The sequence below is a fragment of the Equus przewalskii genome, chromosome 6 (genome assembly GCF_037783145.1).
Source record: "Equus przewalskii isolate Varuska chromosome 6, EquPr2, whole genome shotgun sequence".
Lineage (NCBI taxonomy): Eukaryota > Metazoa > Chordata > Mammalia > Perissodactyla > Equidae > Equus > Equus przewalskii.
The window spans coordinates 3,166,507-3,186,247 of NC_091836.1; the positions used below are offsets into that span (position 1 = coordinate 3,166,507).

The following is a 19,741-nucleotide window of genomic DNA, read 5'->3' on the forward strand; positions in this document are numbered from 1 at the left end:
CCCCGCCCCCTCGGCGCCCCGCTCCCGCCCCCGGCTTCGCCTCCCGCTGCCGCCGTTGCTGCCGCCGCAGCTTCCCGCGGCCTGGGCCTCCCGCCGCCAGCATGCCGCACGCCTTCAAACCCGGGGACTTGGTGTTCGCCAAGATGAAGGGCTACCCGCACTGGCCGGCCCGGGTGAGGCCGCGCGGGAGATGGGCCAGGCCGTGGGGGGGTGGGACAGTGCGGGCCTCGGGCCTGAGGGGCCCGCACTCCGGGGGTCTGGGGGGACCAGGGCCTGAGGGGCCCGAGCTCCCGGGGTCTGGGGGGACCAGGGCCTGAGGGGCCCGCTCTCTGGGGGTCTGCGGGGACTAGGGCCTGAGGGGCCCGCGCTCCGGTGGTCTGGGGGGACCAGGGCCTGAGGGCCCCGAGCTCCGGGGGTCTGGGGGGACCAGGGTCTGAGGGGCCCGCGCTCTGGGGGTCTGCGGGGATCAGGGCCTGAGGGGCCCGCGCTCCGAGGGTCTGGGGGGACCAGGGCCTGAGAGACCCGCCCTCCAGGACTCTGGGGGGACCAGGGCCTCGGGGACCCGCCCTCCGGGGGTCAGGGGGGACCAGGGCCTGGGGGACTCGCCCTCTGGGGGTCAGGGGGGACCAGGGCCTGGGGGACTCGCCCTTCGGGGGTCTGGGGGGACCAGGGCCTGGGGGACCCGCCCTTCGGGGTCTGGGGAGTCCAGGACCTGGGGGACCCGCATGCCTGGAGGTCTGAGGGTCCTGGGACTGGGGTACCCACACGGGGGTTCAAGGGCCGAGGGATGGGGTTCGCGGGACCTGGGGCCTGAGGGACCAGGGTTCAAGTTGGAGAGAGGTCGGCGGGTTTGAGGGGAACTGAGGGGCGGGATTTGAGGGGACCGTGAAACTAATGGGAGGGGGGTGCTCCAACCTGAAGGGCTTTACTGGGGGGCCAGGAGAAGCCACATTCTGAGGAGCTGGGGGCAGAGAGTCACGTGTGAAGGGGGGCTAGGAGTGAGGGGTGCAGTAAGGGAGGGGGGTTGAGGGTCAAGGCTGAGGGGGCTGGGAGAGGCCAGGGCTGGAAATGGGGCTGGGGGCTTTGTTCACGAGGTCTCTGGAGCTGAACATGCGGGGCTTCAGGGACCAGGGGTTGGAATAAGACTTGTTTGGGGGACCCTGGGGACTGGAGCCCTGTGAAGACCCCCACCGCAACGCCCCCCCCACCCCCAGACCCTGGTGGAGGGAGGCTTGGGGTGGGGTACTGTTCTGTCCAGCTTGAATCCGAGATCAGTGCCACACCGCAGGGGCTCACGCCCCACGGAGAGACATCTAAGGGAGGGGGCTGGGTAAGGCGACTTTGGGGTTCCCCTTTGGAGGGAGCTGGGATCCAGAGGACCCAGATGGTCCGAGGGGTCCGGGTCTGGAGGGCATCGTGAGCCTGGGAGTCCCAGGTCTGCAGAGAGCGGAGATCCAGGCAGTGTCCAGGGCAGGGCCGTGTGGAGGAGGGACCCAGAGGTTATTGTCCTCCCAGGTCTTAGGGCTGAAGTCACCCAGGGCTGAGGTTGGTGGAATATGCATGGTGGGACTGAAGGAATTTAGGGGGGTGGGGGCGGGAGGCCGAGGCAGCAGGAGGGAACAGTGGAAGATGGGGCTTCAATAGAACGAGCACGGGGAGTGCCCAGAGATTTCAGCTCGCTCCCTGCCTGTCGCACCCTCCCTCCCTCTGGAACGAAGGGCATCACAGAGCTGGGGGTTTGGTGGGAGAGGCTCCCACCGGATGCCAGGCTGGGGCTCGGGGACCACCCACTGGGCAGGCCAGGGCTGCTCCCGGAGCGGAACGGCTAGGATGTCTGGGCCTCACGCTCCGAGGCAGGTCCTGGGTGAGGCTGGAGCAGAAGCGGTGCCTGGAACGCTGGCGGGGCTGGTCCACAGAGTGATGGAGTTGGGGATGCTTCTGGCGGGAGCAGGATGCTTAGGCTGGATGCCTGAGGCCCACAGCGCGGCCCGAGGACTTTGGGAGAACCAAGGAAGGAAGCTGGTGGGGGGCGGCGGGAGGATGCCAGGAGCCCTCCAGGCGTTGAAGAGAATAGAAAGGAATTAATGGGGTCCAGGGAACCCGCTCTAACCTGATTGGCTCGTGCTAATTTCTTGGGGGACACGGGAGCGAGGAAACTTTACGGGCACTTCCTTTCTTCCCGGAGTCCCAGCTTCACCCTCTCCTCCGCCCCCCCTCCAGCCAGCTCTCCGAGCCCGGAACATTTCCAAGCACCTGATTGGAAGTGGAGGGGCTGCTGGCCTCCTGTGGGGAGGTGACTGACAGCTGCCGGAGCCCATGGGCCTGTCGGGAGAGGGTGGGACTTCCTGGATGCTCAGGGCCTGGCTCCTGCAGCCCACCCGCCACCCTCTGCATCCTTGGAGCTGCCAGCTGCGGGCTCTGCGAGACCCGCCAGCCATCGCCTCTTTGCGGGAGGGGGTCCGTGGGAGGGTCCTGGGAGTTCCTAGAAGCTGAGCTCGGCCCCGCCCCCTGGCTGCCCAGAGGACCATATTTGGCTTTGCTCAGGTGAAGCCCCTCCTTTGGCGACAGAGCAGTGTGGGGGAGGGGACAGGTGTGCAAGGGGGGTGGGGTGCAGAGAAGAATGCAGGTGCTTGACTGGCAAGTGATGCATCTCCCTAGGTTGAGGGCTCCCCTCCTCCCCACGTGCTTCCCCGCAAGTAACTTGGCTGATTTCTGCGTCAGTGGGTGAAGCCCCCCGCCCCCCTCCCGCCACCCCCTGACCCGCCTCTCCCTGCAGATCGATGACATCGCCGACGGTGCCGTGAAGCCCCCGCCCAACAAATACCCCATCTTCTTCTTCGGTACACACGAAACGTAAGTCTCCCCAGCGGGGGCGCGGTTTCCCCCCATCCCGGTGCCTCCCGGGCTGGCCCGGCTCACCTGGGACCGGCCCGTGGTTCCTTTCTCCAGAGCCTTCCTGGGCCCCAAGGACCTGTTTCCCTACGACAAATGTAAAGACAAATACGGCAAGCCCAACAAGAGGAAAGGCTTCAATGAAGGACTGTGGGAGATCCAGAACAATCCCCACGCCAGCTACAGCGCTCCTCTGGTGAGTTCCCGGGCGCAGAGCCCGCGTCAGGCAGGGCCTCGGCGCTCTGGGGCCCAGTGGGGGCTGCGTCACTCTCTGGGGGGCCGTCCTGGGGGCTTCGGGGAGTCGAGCAGCATCCCTGGCCCCACCCACTCGATGCCAGGAGACCCCCAGGTGTGACACCCACACATACCCGCAGACATGCCCCCGTGTCCTCTGGGCAGGGCAGAGGGGTGTAGGACCCCCTCGGTGAGACCCCCGCTTTAGGGTTAGCCTGCATTTAGAAGTGTTGTTATAGCTCTTACAGAAACTTTCACTTTCTTAAGGAAAAACATTTTTTTCGTCCGTTAACACCCTCTGCCTCCCCCCAGGTTTCAGACTCAAAAAAAAGCCACAGTTCGTAGATGTGAGAGTTCTTGCTCAGGTGGAAAAAAATGCAAGGGGGACAGAGATGACACCTCAGTGGCAAGTCGGTGTCTAGAAAGCTTCAGGGAAAGGAAGGCGTGGAGAAAAGTGGAAGCTGAATTCGTGAAGAATCCAGCCGTGGAGGGCCGCTGGAGGGTGGCAGAGGGGTTCCTCAATCGGGTATTTTGGGGTGCAGGGCAGATGTGGGGAGGCGGGTCGGGCTCTCCGCGCTGCTTGTGCCCACCACTTTGGGGGTTCCTGTGGGAGCCGTGCGGGGCGGGCTAGCCTGCCCTCAGGAGGGGCGGGGTGGGCTCGAGGGTGGCTGGGGGCCAATGGGGCTGACTGCGGGGGCAGAGCTTGACTGTTAGGGACAGAAAGGACCCTGCACGGTCTGGGCAGGGGGCAGGCATCGGAGAGGGTCTGGTTCTTGTGAGCAAAGGATTGAGCAGCTCCGTGGTATGGGCACCGCCTGAGAACGCGGGGTCTCCCGAGGGTCTGGGTGTGCCTCTCCTGCAGCTGAGGCCACCGTGGGTCCGGCACAGACTCCTGTGTCGCCACCTGCCACTAGTGCTTGTACTAGGGACCAGGAATCCGAAAGGACTCAGACACAGTCCTTCCCTCCCGGGAGCTCGAAGTCCAGAATCCGGGGTTCGCTCTGCAGATGGCTCTGGAGCGCCAGGCATTTGGCGGGCCCGCTGGAGGGGCCGGGCCCCGGTGAGCGCACGTCGGTGCCGGTCTCCCTCTGTGATGGGTCCCCCTGGTGTGGTGCCCGCCGCCTCTCCGCGGGCTTGCGTGGCCGCGACTTGGGTAAACAGATCGGAAGGTCTGTAAGGTGGCAGAGTTTCCGAGATCCTTTTCTGGCCCCAGCTCCAGCTCTGTTTGGTTACGTCCTAAGCATGTGCCCGCCCGGTGAGTCATGGCGACGTTTAATATTTGCCACACACCCCCAGCTTGCCAAGTAGCACACAGGTGCCTGCCCTGGAGGAACGGAACTTGGAAACGGTGCGGCCTTGACCCTATACCCGCCCCTGACAGCCCCCCAAGGTGAGGATGGCTGTTAGCTAGAGCTGCTCGCTGCCCTTCGGTTCTCTAACCTGGCCGCCCCTCCAAACGGCAGGCGGTTGGGAACGCAGCTCCCTGGGCCCCTCGATGGGGGGTTTCCCAGTGGAGGCCGGAGGCCTGCGCCCTCGAGGTGTGTCTTCCCGCTCGCGGTCCTCGATGCCTCCGAGGGAGCCGGCCGCAGGCGGCTGTTGCAGGCGCCGCCCCGGGGGACCTCAGCCATCTCTTGGTCCTTCAAGTTTGTCCTTTATTTTGACTTCTCGAGTGGAAATAGAGTCATGGTCCAAAACTGAAAAGGCCCCAGGCACACGCGGTGCGGTCAGTCCTGCCTCCCGGACACTGTTTCGATTTCCTCCCCAGACGGCCACCACTGCCGTTTCCTTCTGTGTCCTTCCAGAATTCCTTGTTCCTGTGAAATCCCGGGTAGCTTTCTTTTTTAAAGCATGGGAGTCCCTCCTTTGCTTTATTCCTCCAACCACATATCTTGATGACGGGTCCACGTCAGCACGCTGAGAACGGCCTCATTCCTTGCGACAGCCTTAACTCAGCAGGTGCTCTCCCCAAGGGTTTACAGCCAGGCCTGTCCCCACGTCCCCTTGCCACTCCAGGAGGTGGGAGGTGGTTCCAGCTGCACACACTAAGCCTGAGAGTGGGCTGGGCAGGTGGCGTCTCTTCCATTTTACAGGTGAGCACACTGAGGCCTCTTTGACCTAGACTGGGGCTTTTCAACATTCGAGGCCGGATCATTCTCTGGGGGGGCCGTCCTGTGGGGTGTTAAGCAGCATCCTTGATCCCCACCCCACGAAGTCAGGAGCATCTCCCCCATCTTGGTAACCAGCATGTCTCTGGACATTGCCAAGTGTGCCCCGGGGGACACGTCCCCCCTGGTTGAGAACCATAGACCTGGAAGGATCCGCCTAATGCGCCTCATCACGTGACAGAGGAAGAGGCACCTGTCCAAGGTGCTCAGGCTGGTTGGGGCTGAGCCAGGGCTGAACCCAGGCCTCCCGCCTCCCGCGCCGAAAATCTCTTCCTTCTGGTCGGTGCCTGGAGGAGGGGTCTGGGCTTAGGAGCCCTGCTGTGTGGACGCACGGCCCTGGGTTCGAGTCCCGGCTCTCCACCTTGCTCACCGTGCGCCTGGGGAGTTGAGGTCACCTCTCTGAGCCTCGGTCTCCCCTGCAACAGAGGATCGTGGCAGGACCGGCTTCTCACAGGCTTTTCAGGCGAATCCAGAAGCGGATGGGCATCCGGCACGTGGCACGGTGACACGCAGTCTGTGCTCGGTGGGAGATGGCGGGGGTAATGGGGAAGCAGAGGCCGGCTGGCTTTGCCCTTCGCTTCCCTGCAGGCCCCTCCCGATCCGTCACCGCAGTGGGAGGAAGGTGTGCTGGCGTGTCACTCAGCCGGCCTCGGGAAGGCTGGAGGGGGCCGGCTCTCTGCCTTTGTCCCCGGCTCCTCTCCGTGCGGCTGGCATTCCTGCCCCCCAGACGTCTCTATGTGGCCCAGGGGCCCACAGCCCTTACTGGCAGGCACTTGGATCCCCTGGGCTGGCCCCAGGAGACTCAGAGTCCTGGCTTCATCTACAAGCTCGGTGTGGGGCAGTCACTGACCTCCCCGGAGACTCAGTTTCCCCCATTGTGGAACCTGCCCATTCATCCCGGTCGCCTGACCTGGCTGTTGAGGCACAAATCGGATCACAGCCAGTCAAGAGCTGGCCAGGAGCACAGAGGGGTTTTGATAGGCGGTAGCTGTGTCCAGTGGCCCAGGCAGAGGCCGGGGCAGACACGCTGGCGTCCGGCTTTGTGGCTTAGTCGCTGTGTGGTCCTGAGCTGTCACGCTGCCTCTTCTTATCTGCACGTGGGGATGGCAGCCCCCACCCGGCACACAGACGATAAGCTCGCTGTCTGGCGCGTCGCCCTTAACCAGCGCCGGCTCTCGCCGCTGTGCTGCCACCCACCAGCCGTCCCGTCGTCGCTTCCCCTCTGCGCCGCTGTGCCCCCGAGGGGAGGGGGGATGGCATCTCGCTTCTACTCAGCAGGGACGCTCCCAAGAGAAACAGCGCCCTGGAGGAGAGGGGGCCCGACCCCACTGTCATAGCCTGACTTTTCTCTCCCGCCTTTAGGCTTGGGGCTTGACCTCCTCAGTCTTAACGTTTTAATCTTGTCACACATTACACAGACGCGGCCCTGTCACTGTGCCTCAGGGCCCCTGGTCACAGTGACTCAAGGGAGATGAAGGTGTTCGTGCTGAGTGGGAGGTCCTCTCGACACCTGGTCGCCCTTTCTCTCGCCTGTTCATTAGGGCTTGTGCATGAAGGCTGGGGGGCTCCCACCCGCTCGGGGGGTAGGGCGGGAAGCACACAAGTGCGATGGAGCCAGAGGAACGGCTGGACCCAGTTCCCTCCCGTCCGCTCCCTCCACGGGGCTCCCGGCTCCTGTGTCACCATCTGGGCCCAGCTCTGGTGCCCGCATGCTCCTGCCGCACTTCCATGCTCTTCCACACCCTTCCACGTGGTGTGCTCGCCTCTGCCTCCGGCCGGCCGTCTGGGGCCCTGTTCCCTCCTGTGGTCACGCGGCTGCACAGACTTCGCCTCTCGTAGCTTCTCGTCCCCATCTCACTCCGTGTGCCCGTCTGGGTGCCCCGGGAGACTCCTCTCGTGGGATCTCGTACACTTCGGGTCCTCCTCGCTTTCTTCTTGGCTGCCGCGCGTGCCCCATTCCCATCCATTGCCCTAACTATAATCGCACCAAGAGAAGGGGCTTTTTTTCTTGGTAGTAGTATTCTTTTTATTTTAGTTGGGGTAAAAGTCACATAACAAAATTCACCATTTTAACCACTTTAAAGATACACTACAGTGGTTTTTAGTACATTCACAATATTGTGCAGCTATCACCACTCTAATTCCAGAACATTCTGTCACCATACAAAGAAACCTGTTTCCATCAGCAGTCACTCCCATCCTCCCCTCCCCAGCCCCTGGCGCCCACGAGCCCGCTCTCTGTCTGTGGATCGGCCTGTTCTGGATGTTTCTTGTCAATGGGATCACACGCCGTGTGTCCTTCTGTGTCTGCTTCTCTCCCTGAGCGTCGTGTGTGCAAGTCCGTCCACGTGCAGCTGTGTCAGGGCCTCGCTCCTCTTCACGGCTGAATAGTATTCCATTCTGCGCTTTCCCACGTTTTGTTTGTCCATCAGTAGACGGACATTTGGGTTGTCTCCAGAGAATGTGGCTCTTAAAACTCCCAGTCTCTTTCTTTCTTTAAAAAAAAAAATCAGTTATTTAGAGAAGAAGTTCATGAAATAATGAGGTCAGGTTTCTCCCCGGACTCGGGTGGGCTGACTGCCTTGGGAGCCATAGTGGCACCCCATCTCGTGCCTGGTTGTAACTGTGTGTACTTGTCTGTCTCCCCATTAGACTGTGAGCCCCCTGTGGGCAGAGACCCTCTCTCACCCGTCTGTAGTCCCCAGCACGGGGCCGAGTGCATAGTAGGTATTCCATCGTGTTGGTTGGATGAGTGAGTGAGGGCTGGATACGACCAGGGTGTGTCCATTTTCCTCCCACAAACATACAGCATCCAGAACAAGTTCCCAAAGGGACCCAAGAAAGCCCGGTGGCCTGACTGTCATTGTGCCATCTGCCTGATGCCCCAGGTCCTCGATAACTCTGCATGATCCGGCCCCGGCCATGCCCCATCCTTTCCTCTGCCGTTTTCTTCTCCTTCACTTTGCTCTGGCCACACCGACCTCTCCTGCATCCAGGGACCTTCCCTCATGCCCTTCCTGCTTTCTGGAATGTTTCTGGCCCCCACTTTGCCACATGCTTGGGATGGCTCCTCAGCTAAGACGTCACGCCCTCCGAGGGTCCCCCCCAGCCGATCACCCACCGCGAAATACTCCCATACTTCGCAGCCACATACCAGTGGTTTCCTTTCTGCCGTCACCACGCTGGGACGTTGATCTGTTTACATGGCTGTGTTCGGTCTCTCCCGCTGGACTGCGAGCTCCGCGGGGCCAGGGACCACACCCCCTCACATCTGTGCCCGCCACCTGCCTCGCACACCGCCCGGCAGCCAGCCGCTGCTCACAGACGAGCCAGCACGTGCCTGGCACGGAGGAGGCGCCGGAGAAGTGGGGGCTGTCCTTGTGGCCATTTCTGCGGAGCGGGCATTTTGGGCAAAACAGAAGCAGCCCTGCTGAAAGCTGACGCTCTTCCGGAGGCCCAGTCCTGGGTCAGCGGCCCCCGCATGATAATCACAACAATAGTTACAGGAGCGAACACTGGCGGACCTCTTGCCATGCTCTGGGCCCCTCCTGAGTATGTCACGTACCACTTCTGTCTCATCCTTACCTCAGCCCTTTGAGGCCAAAATGGTGCCATCCCCATGGCTCAGATGTGGAAACTGAGGCCCAGAGAGGCTTAAGTCACTTGCCCAAGATTTGACCTTAAATCTGGCAGCCCTTGAATCCTGGCGCCCTCCACACGTGTCCATCGCACCCTCCTGCCTCAGCTCTCGGGGCTTTCTGTGCCTCAGTTCCCCCATTTGGGAAGCGAGGAGGCTGGACCCTGACATTTGAGACCCCGCCAGTGGGTGCTGTCCTCTGGGTCGCCATCCTGGTTGGGAAAGCCCCCCCCCCAAGCCTAGTGGTGACATGCTGTTTCTGCCCCTCCGCCCCCAGCCGGTGAGTTCCTCCGACAGCGAGGCCCCCGAAGCTGACCCGGCCGGTGGGAGCGAGGACGACGAGGACCGGGGGGTCATGGCCGTTACAGCCGTGACCGCCACAGCCGCCAGCGACAGGATGGAGAGCGACTCGGACTCAGACAAGAGCAGTGACAACAGCGGCCTCAAGCGGAAGGCGCCGGCCTTGAAGGTAGGGGTGGGGTGGGATGCCCTGGCCCTTCCCACTCCCACCCTGAGGTCGCATCCCACAGCCTACTCTCCCGCCCTGCCGCTCTTTCTTATCATGCTTTCTTTTAGAAATTAAAATACCATTCACATGCCGTAAAATTCACCCCTTTAAAATATATAATTCAGTGAAGTTTAGTACATTCACAGAGTTGTGCAGTCATTACCACTAATTCTAGAACATTCCATCACCCCAACAGAAACCCCCTTCCCATTAGCAGTTACCTCCCCCAGCCCCTGGCACCTATGGGCCTGCTCTCTGTCTGTGGATCTGCCTGTTCTGGACGTTTCACGTCAATGGGATCACACGCCACGTGTCCTTCTGTGTCTGCTTCTCTCCCTGAGCGTCGTGTGTTCAGGTCCATCCACGTGCAGCTCTGTCAGGGCGTCACTCCTTTTCACAGCTGTGTAATATTCCAGAGTGTGGGGGGACGTGTGTGTGTGTGCATTTGTTGATGGCCCCTGGGCTGGCTTCCTCTTTGGGCCGTCATAAATCACGCTGCTGTGAACAGGCGGGCACAGGTTTCTGTGTGCACAGGTGTCTTCGGTTCTTATGTATAGATTCTCTTTCCTGCCTCTTTTTTCCTCCTCTGCCCTTTGACTACCAAATATTTGGGTGCAAAATGAAAGGACCAGGTTCTAGGAGCATTTTTTTGTGACTAGAGTAAGGCATTCTTCTTACTATTTTTAAAAATAATATTTGTGGCTCCAATTATAATGGTAAGCCATTCTCGTTGTAGATAAGTTAGAAGATGCAAAAAGCGTAAAGAAGCTAGTCAGAAAATACCCATATTATCCGAGGGGGCCTCTGCACCAAGGACTGGACATCCTGATGTATTTCTCTGTCATCTCGTATGTGCCTCACCCGGGGGTGTGTGTAAAGTACAGAATTGGCCATCACACATCCAGTGTGTGTCTTGCTGTTTTTCTACCCAATATGAGCATTTCCTTGTCATTAAATATTATTTTTTAAGATGGAATTTTCAGTGTTTGAGAAGTAGTCTGTGATGTGGATATTATTAAGATTGTTGAGCATTTAGTTTTTTCCCTCAACTTTTTTTTTTTTTTTTTTGGTGAGGAAGATTTGCTCTGAGCTAACATCTGTTGCCAGTCTTCCTCTGTTTTCACTTGAGGAAGATTTGCCCTGAGCTAACATCTGTGCCAATCTTCTATTTTTTGTATGTGGGTTGCCACCACAGCATGTCTGACGAGTGAGTGGTGTAGGTCTGCGCCCGGGATCCAAACCCACGAACCCAGGCTGCTGAAACGGAGCACGCTGGACTTAACCACACACCACGGGGCTGGCCCCTTTCCCCCAACTTTTAATGATGTAGTTGGCATTGTTTTTTAAAAGCCCGTGTAATTTCTGTGTATAGTTGTTGGAGAAGTTCAGTAGAAACCTGTAGAAAACAACCCCCGCCATCCCACCCCCGAGACAGAAACCACTGTTTATGGGTCCGTATGCCAACTTGGCATTAAATAGAGGTTGTCATCACACTTTTTAACCACACTAGGGAAAAACTTTAAAAACCTTTTCACTTGGCGCCCCACCACCCAGCACGTCCTCGCTGTTCCTTTCCCGGTCTGCGGGGGGCTGTGGTTTTCCTGTGGGGCCCACTTTATGCTCTCTCCAGTGAACACTGTTTTGTTGGTGTTTTTCTGTGGATCCACGGACCTGGTCTTTGTAGTTATTCTTCTTAACGGCTCCACAGAAGACCTCTCATCAGGGTTTTCTGACACACCTCGGCCACCAGGTCTTGTGGTCGGAGGTCCAGCCAGGCACTGCCCACCCACCACCCAGGTCGCTCCTGGTCCTGGGGTCACAGGATCTCGCCCTCAGGGTCCCTCCTGACGCCTCTCCTTCGACCCTGGCGTGTGGACGTCAGGAGGGAGGGTCCTGCGTGGGGTCATCTTAGTCCTCGCGATTCCGGCCCTTTTGTCTGGGGCCCAGGCCACATCCCAGCTGGAAATGCTTAACCTGGAACTGCTTCGAGTCGGAACTCAAGTGTGCATGGGAGGCAGAAATGTCCAGCAATTCTGGAGGGTTCCCCGAGCGCCAGGCTTAGGAGTCCCTTGCTCATGGGGATGAGAGGAACACACAGGGCCCCCAACTCACATACTACTCTCCCCGCCGCCGGGCTGGGGTCCCGCCCGCCCCTGTGATGAGGGTGGCGGGGTGCAAGGTCCCTGACCACTCGCCAGCCACTCCGGCCTCCTTTCACGTCTTTGAAAACGCCAAGCTGCCTGCCACCCCAGAGCCTTTGTACTCACCGACTCCTCAGCCGGGAAGCTCCTCCGCCATCTGTCCCGCCGTCGTCCTGCAGGCTTTTCGGCGGCTCCCTCTGACCCCCCTCAAGCATCCTGTCTCCCCCGCAGGGCCCCCTTACTTTCACAGGACTCCCTCTGCTCTCGGGGTTCACTGAGCGCTGTGGGCTCTCCTGCCTAGACGGGAAGTTGCAGGACAGTGGGAGCTTCCTCTCCCATTGGCTTGTCACTCAGTGGAGTTGCTCACTTGGGTGGCCGGAACAGAGGACCACAGGCTGGGGGCTTCACAACAGACCTGTATATTCTCCCGGGGCTGGAGGCTGGAGGCCACGACCCAGGTGTCGGCAGGGCTGGACCCTGCGAGGCCGCTCAGCGTGGTGTGTGGATGCCAGTTCCTCCCTGTGTCCCCTCGTGGTTGTCCCTCTGTGCGTGTCTGCGTCCTCATCTCCTCTTCTTACAAGGACCCAGTCCTGTTGGATCAGGACCCACCCCAATGACCTCATTTTACCCTAATCACCTCTGCAAAGGCCCCTCTCCAAATGCAGCCACATCCCGTGCGCCTGGGGTTTGGCGACACAGTTCAGCCCATCACACCTTGGCCTTGGACAGGGCACGGGTTGGGGAGCCGCTAAGTTAACTGTTGTGACGAGAACCCCCAAGTCTCAGTGGTGACAGAATGGAGGTAGACGGGCTTTGTCACTGAGCAGACGCCCCGGCAAGAAGTAGCTGGTTGTCCCCAGGCAGGGGTCTGTTTCCAGAGCTCATTCTCCATGCTTTCTCTGTTCTTCCTTTGTGAAAATTCCTAAGTCGGCTTCTTTGGGTGGGTGTCACGGACTCCATGAAGCCCTGAAACTGAACTCACGTTGTGGACACGTGTATGGACGTATGTTTTTAAATTTCGTATTGAGGTGAAATTCACATACAACGAACCGCTCTGAAAGGTACGCACAGCGATGGTCTGTCGCACATTTACAGTGTTTTGCAGCCACCAAAACGTGTCCACGTGTCTTTCTGGGGAAAGGATCCCTGGTTTGGCTTTTTCTTTTTTTTTTCCTTTATTGCAGTAAAATATACATAACATGAAATTTACCATTTTAACCATTTTTAAGTGCACAGATCATTGGCACTAGGTACCTTCTCATTGTTGTGCAACCCTCCCCACCATCCGTCTCCAGAACTTTCCATCTTCCCAAACTGAAGCTCTGTCCCCATGAAACACTGACTCCCACCCCTCCCCCAGCCGGTGGCCCCCCATCCACTTTCTGTCTCTGTGGCTGTGGCTCCTCTGGGGACCTCCTGTGAGTGGACCACACAGTGTGTGTCCTTCTGTGTCTGGCTCATGTCACTGAGCATCACGTCTGCAAGCTTCCAGATCCCTGGGTTTTATCAGATTCTCAAAGGGGTGGCCCCCTGCCACCGCCCCCCCCCCCAAAGGTTCCAGAACTACAGCTCGTCCCCCGGCCGGGAGCGCTCAGGCGGGAGATGGCCCTGCCGAGTACGCAGGCTTTCCTGGTGGCTGATCGCTCGCTTGGGCTCCTCCCCTTCCAGATGTCCGTCTCAAAACGAGCTCGAAAGGCCTCCAGCGACCTGGACCAAGGCAGCGTGTCCCCGTCCGACGAGGAGAACTCGGAAAGCTCGTCTGAGTCAGAGAAGACCAGCGACCAGGTGGGCAGGTGGGGGGATGCGCAGGTGGGAGCAGAGGTGGCCAGCCCGTGCAGCCTGCGCTCAGCTCCCTTCTCTCCGCGCAGGACTTCACCCCGGAGAAGAAAGCCGTGGTCCGGGCGCCGCGGCGGGGCCCCCTCGCAGGACGGAAGAAACAGGTACAGGGGCTCTGGGTCCCTGTGCCCGCCTCGGGAGCTTCCCTCCTTGGTCACCTGCCCGCAGCCACAACTGGAGTCGGGTCCTTTTGGACGTGGGTCAGGCAGGGGCCGCCAGCTTCCGCCTGTGCCTTCACGATGGCTCACCCTGTCGCCCCAAGTGCTGTGTGGGCAGAGCACCTCCCTGAGGGGGCTTAGGGCCAGCCTGGAGCACGGGCTGCTGGCAGAGGCACGAGGGAAGCCCTCCGGAGGCGTGGGGGGCGGGAGAGCATGGGTTCCTGTATAGCTGTGTTGTGTGTGGTGTGCCTGTGTACACATGTGCTGTGTTTGTATGTGTGTTATGTGTATTTGTGGGTGTATCAGCGTGTGTGTGGATGCATGAGCATGTGTGTGGTGTGTATGTGTAGGAAGCTGTTATGTACAGGTGTGTACAGTGTATGTGGTGTGTGTGAGTGTGCACATGTATGAGTGTGTGCATGTACACGTGCATGTACATGGATGGTGTAGTGTGGCGTGCACACATGTGTATGCAAGTGTGCGTGTGTATGTGTGTTCTCACGTGTACAGGTGTGTACAGATGTGTGTGCAAGATCAGGGGCATGTGTTCGGATGAGTGTGTTGTGCGTGTGTGGTGTGTGTGCACGTGTATGAGTGGTGTGTGCACGTACATGTGTGCTGTGTATACGTGTGCATGCATGTGTACATGGATGGTGTGTGTGGCATGCGTCCACGTGTATGCAAGTGTGCATGTGGTGTGTGCGTATGTGTTCTCACGTGTACAAGTGTGTATGAGTGTGTGCATGATCGTGGGCATGTGGAGTTCCGATGAGTGTGTGTTGTGCGTGTGGGGGGGGTGTGTACGCATGTGCATGTGAGTGTGTGCTGTGGGTGCAAGGGAGCCGGGGCGGGGCCCCTGGGTGGCGCAGGCGGGGTTCCCGTCCGGAGCTCGGGTCCCCGGGAGGCCCCGCCGGCCGGGCCTGGGGGAGGCGGCCTGGCGGTGGGTGGGGGCGCCCGGCTGCCCTCCTCTCACCCTCCCGCCCCCCAGAAGGCGCCGTCGGCCTCGGACTCGGACTCCAAAGCGGACTCGGACGCGCCGCAGGGGGAGCCGCCGGCCGTGCCCGCGTCCGCGTCGTCCTCCGCGTCGTCCTCCGCCTCCGACTCCGACTCGGACGTGTCGGTGAAGAAGCCGCCGCGGGGCCGCAAGCCAGGTAGGGGGGCGGGGCGGGGCCGGCGGGGGCCCCCGGGCGGCGGGCGCGGGACGAGGCCGCCCTGCTCTCCCGCAGCCGAGAAGCCGCCCCCGAAGCCGCGCGGGCGCAAGCCGAAGCCGGAGCGGCCGCCGAGCAGCTCGAGCAGCGACAGGTGGGTGCCGGGCCAGGGTGGCCGCGGGCGCGGGCGCGCGCGGGCCCCTCTGACCGGCCCCTCCCGCAGCGACAGCGACGAGGTGGACCGCATCAGCGAGTGGAAGCGGCGGGACGAGGCGCGGCGGCGCGAGCTGGAGGCGCGGCGGCGGCGCGCGCAGGAGGAGGAGCTGCGGCGGCTGCGCGAGCAGGAGCAGGAGGAGAAGGCGCGGCGGCGCGCGCGGCCCGAGCGCGAGCGCGGGGAGGCCCCGGCCGCGGGCAGCGGCGGCAGCAGCGGCGACGCGCCGGGCGACGAGGACGAGCCCGTGCGGAAGCGCGGCCGCCAGGGCCGGGGGCCCCAGTCCTCCTCCGACTCGGAGCCCGAGGCCGAGCTGGACAGAGAGGTGCGGCCCCGGGGCCCGGGCCGGGAGGGTCACTCCGGGTGGGGGGCGACGCCGCGCGGGGGAGGCTCGGCCCCAGGGCCGCCGCTCGGTGCAGCCGTGGACGGGGCACCTGCTGGCTGCCCGCTGAGAGCGCCAAGCTGGGGCTGGAGCAGACACCCTGAGGGGCTGCCCCCGAGGAAGGGAGACAGGTAGTGGACGACAGGAGGACTGGTCATGGGGCGTTCTGTGCTCAGGAGGAGAGCAAAGCGAAGGAGACTGAAGCGTTAGGGGACAGGCTTCCATTGTAAGTAGGGTGGCCCTGAAGGCTTCAGAGGAGAAGGTGCCATTGAAGTAGGGATCTGAATGAAGTGAGAAGTGATCTGGAGGAAAGACGTCCCAGGCAGCAGGCACAGCCCATGCAAAGGCCCTGGGGCAGGACCAGGCCTGGTGTGTGACAGGAACAGCAAGGAGGCCGGTGTGGCTGGAGCAGAGGGAGCGAGGGGGACAGAGGGAGGAGGGAGGGCGGGGAGGGGACAGGGCAGGTCGTGTGGGGCCTGGTGGCCGCAGGGAGGACTCAGGCTTCTCCCCCGAGGGAGGGGGATCCTGGAGGGCTGCGGGCGGAGACTCAGGTGTCCGCAGGTGTCCTCTGGCCCCTATGGCAGAGCAGCTTGTAGGGTGAGTGAGGGGGCAGTTAGGAGGCTGGCAGAGGCGGTGGTGACCATCAGCTACCGTGTGGTCCCCTGAGCCCATCAGCTGCCCGGCCCCCTGACGTTCACAGTCCAGCCTGAACCAGAGTCTGCCTCCCAGGCCCGTCACCTTCTAGCCCAAGCCCAGGACCCCATGTGGGGCGGGAGGCAGGACGACCCCTGTTTTCTCCCCATCGCACTCCCTTTGGTCACAAAGAGGGGACTGAGTTCCCTGCCCCAGGAGGCATTGTGGCCACGGCTTCAAGCCCCTTGGCGGGGGGATGGGGCGGGGCTGCCCCTCGGCTGGGTGGCGGCTTGGACTCCAGCACCCCCAGCTCCTTTCAGGGCCTGAGAAGCTGCTGCCCGGGTATGGACTGGACGCGGGTCCTTCCTGTCCGTCCTGCCCGGTCCGCCAGCCCCCAGCAGCGCGGAGGTGGTGGCAGGAGGGGCCGAGTCTCTGATGGCAGGGCCGGGGTCTGGGGTCAGCCCCTGCTGCCACCGCTCCAGCCCTGCTTTCTCTGGCCGCCGCAGGCGAAGAAGTCGGCTAAGAAGTTGCAGAGCGCGGAGCCCGTGAGGAGAGCCAGCCAGAAGGAGAAGCGAGGGCGGCCCGACGACAAGCCCCGGGCCAGGTCCCCCACTCTGCCCCGCTTCCCCCGGCCCCCTGGGCCCTACCCGTCCTGGTGCCCAGCTTCCGAATTCATTCAGATCCAGTTGAAGTGTCTGTTTCTCGGGGCCCCATCAGGTCGTGTAGGAGCCTCTGATCCAGGGCTGGTCCTTTCCCTAGGCCGGGGTCTCGCCCAGGCGGGGCTGCCCCAGACGACACCGGGCCACATCTGTGGCTGTCACACTGGGGGAGCTCCTGGCATCGGGCAGGTGGGGGCCAGGGATGCTGTTCAACCCTCCGCAGTGCCCAGGACAGCCCTGATGTTCACAGGGCCAAGAGGGAGACCGTCCCCCAGACCAGACGTTTTAAGTCTGAGGCCCGCCGAGGTGGGGGACAGCCCATATCCCTCCCCACGGGGAGCTGGGCAGCCAGACTTGCTGGCCAGGATGTGGGCTTCTGTCATTGATCCGTGTCAGTTCGGAGCACCCTTGAATAACTCATTTGCTGAGTTTCCCATAACTAGATACTAACCCTCAGCCAGGTGTGAAAACAAAGAATTCTGGGATGTCACGTTGTTTGCTCGCAGGAACCAGAGGCAGGGCTGGTGTCTTTGTTCCCCTCGAGTGCCTGCCCTTGGCCAGGTCCCGCGCGGCCTTGACCCCGCCTCCAGGGCCTCCTAGAGGTTTGCTTACGCAGCAGACGTGGGTCCCCTGGCGGGCCCTGGCCCTCAGCGGGGAGGATGTGGTGGCCGCGGCAGGGTGGTCTCGAGGATGATGGGGAGGCGCCCGTTTGAGAGGCATGACTCTCCGCAGGCCTGTGAAGGTGGAGCGAACTCGGAAGCGGTCGGAAGGGTTCCCGCCGGACCGGAAGGTCGAGAAGAAGAAAGGTAAGGCCCGGCTGCCCTGGTCACGGTCTGAGGCCCCCGAGGTGGTGGGGAGGGAGGGCCCCAAGCAGCTGGCTCCTGTCCCTGGGGTGGTGCTCGGGCAGGTCCTCGGCAGGGGTGGGGGTCAGGCCAGCCAGTCCCCATAGCCTGGGCCTCTGTGGCCCTGCTCAGACCCGGGCGGGCTGTTCTCTCCTGGCCCAGAACCTTCTGTGGAGGAGAAGCTTCAGAAGCTGCACAGCGAGATCAAGTTCGCCCTGAAGGTCGACAATCCGGTGAGACGCTTCTCAGGGCCCTGGGGTCACCTCGCAGCTGCCTACCCTGAGCTACCAGTCCGTCTTTGCAGACCCAGGACCCTCGGGGTGCACAGGGTGGGGTCCCTGTTCCTACGTGTGTCCCCCAGCTTGGGGCCAGGCTGGCGTCCTGAGTTGCAGTGCTCGGCGTCCCCACCAGGGGGCGCCACAGGCAGACGCCAAGATCCTTCCATGCCATAGGTCCCTCCGCTTGTCCCCGGGTTCCCCATCGCTCAGCCCTCCCCTGCAGGGAGAGCCCAGGGGTCCTTCCCTGCCCCACTGGGCCCCCAGGACCCCATCAGCCTGCTGCTGCCCTCCTGACTCCCCTCCCACCCCACAGGACGTGAAGAGGTGTCTGAACGCCCTCGCCGAGCTGGGGACCCTGCAGGTGACCTCGCAGATCCTTCAGAAGAACACAGATGTGGTGGCCACATTGAAGAAGGTATGGCACGAGCCCGAGGGGGAAGGGCTGGCCGGCGGGGCCCAGTCCACTGAGGGAGACCACGTCCCCGGCCACAGCCCTCAGTCGGCGAGGAGGAAGCCAGCAGCGGGGCGGGTGCGGGGGTGAGCGTGGGAATGGCAGTCTCCAGGGGAGGTGCCCCCGCTGGGGGTGGCAGCAATCGGGGAGGGTCGTGGGGCGGGGTGAGACCAGCTCCCCGGCCTGAGCCAGGCCTCTTGGCGCGCCAGATTCGCCGTTACAAGGCCAACAAGGAGGTGATGGAGAAGGCCGCGGAGGTCTACACCCGGCTCAAGTCGCGGGTCCTGGGACCAAAAATCGAGGCCGTCCAGAAGGCGAGCAGACCTGGGACAGAGAAGGAGAGAGCCGAGGCGGAGAAGGCCGAGGAGGCGCTGGCCGGAGAGGAGGCCCCCACAGAGCAAGCGGAGGACGAGGCGAGCACTGGTGAGGAGCCGGCCGTCTGAGCCCGGAGCACAGCGTGGCGCCCTGTCCCAGACAGCCGCAGTGGCCTGTTCCTGCTGGCGCTCTGCGCGGGCCGGGCTCTGTCCCCAAGGCAGCGGAATGCACGCCTTCCTGCACAGGCGGTCAGGGGAGGCGAGGCCTCTGCTGGGCCTGAAGGGCCTCCCGAGCAGAAAGGGCAGCTCTGGCAGGGGCAGTGGCCGTGGGGGACGGGAGAGCGTTCCTGCCTGCTGGGGTCACATGGTCCGAGTGACAGCTGCTCAGGGCAGCTCTTAAGCCTGGTGTCAAGATGGCTCAGGGCTCGGGGCACGCCTCAGCCGCCGAGGGACCGCAGAGCAGGCTCTGCTTCTCATTTCTGTCCCAGGCTGAGAGGTGCTTTTCTCCACTGTCGCCCACGGCCACTCCTTTCCCGCCCCTCCCTGCTTCAGGTTCTCGGGGTCGGGGCCCAGCCGGCTGGAGAAGGGAGCCAGCCTCAGCCGGGCCCGGCCTGCTGGGAGCTGATGGTGCCCGTGCGGCCGGGGAGGCGTGGAGGTGGACGCTCACGCGGGCGCCTGGGGCCAGGGCCCTCGAGCGGGGTCCAGGGTGCTTCAGGACCCCTGTCCCAAGGCCGGCTCACTCGCTCTCAGCAGGAAGGGGTAAGGGGTCCCAGACAATAGCCTGGCGGTGTCCCACCCGCCCTGTCTCCCACCCAGACCTCTCGGCCCCGGTGAACGGTGAGGCCACGTCCCAGAAGGGGGACAGCACCGAGGACAAGGAGCAGGAGGAAGGACAGAACTCGGAGGGGGGGCCGGGGGGCGGGTCCTCCGAAGACCTGCTGCACAACGAGTAAGTGTCGCGGGGCCGCGGCCGTGGGGGCGACTTCCCGAGGGGGCGGTGTGAAGGGCTCCCAGCGTCTGTGCTGCTCCCAGTGGGCTGCTCGTCTGCTGAGGTCGCAGACACTTCGCCCCCCACTGCGCTGGGCCTGCCCCACCTTGGCAGCTGACCCCAGGCCCCTGGCGAGGGATCTCTGGGCTCTGGGCCACCCCAGGCCGGCCCTTGGGCGGGTGGCTCCCTCCTGGCACTCTGGGAGGGGGCACGCAGGCTCTTGCGCCAGCACCCGTCCATTCCGCCAGGCGGTGATCCTCTGTC

At 62.4% G+C, this 19,741-nt stretch overlaps 1 protein-coding gene across 3 annotated transcripts in view; it reads left to right on the forward strand.

Moving 5' to 3' along the window:
* HDGFL2 (HDGF like 2) overlaps positions 1–19,741 on the forward strand; it is a 20,128-nt gene continuing 387 nt past the window's right edge. For 2 of the 3 annotated variants that reach the window (XM_070622640.1, XM_070622639.1), the window contains exons 1-15: positions 1–173; positions 2,777–2,853; positions 2,950–3,088; positions 9,206–9,397; positions 13,246–13,362; positions 13,446–13,517; positions 14,560–14,722; positions 14,798–14,873; positions 14,943–15,255; positions 16,452–16,549; positions 17,337–17,410; positions 17,609–17,679; positions 18,038–18,139; positions 18,385–18,598; positions 19,306–19,438. In XM_070622640.1, coding sequence (XP_070478741.1) covers positions 102–173; positions 2,777–2,853; positions 2,950–3,088; positions 9,206–9,397; positions 13,246–13,362; positions 13,446–13,517; positions 14,560–14,722; positions 14,798–14,873; positions 14,943–15,255; positions 16,452–16,549; positions 17,337–17,410; positions 17,609–17,679; positions 18,038–18,139; positions 18,385–18,598; positions 19,306–19,438 — 1,913 coding nt within the window. In that variant the 5' untranslated portion in view covers positions 1–101. The remainder of the gene's footprint in view (positions 174–2,776; positions 2,854–2,949; positions 3,089–9,205; positions 9,398–13,245; positions 13,363–13,445; positions 13,518–14,559; positions 14,723–14,797; positions 14,874–14,942; positions 15,256–16,451; positions 16,550–17,336; positions 17,411–17,608; positions 17,680–18,037; positions 18,140–18,384; positions 18,599–19,305; positions 19,439–19,741) is intronic. The other variant, XM_070622641.1, reaches the window with a different exon arrangement.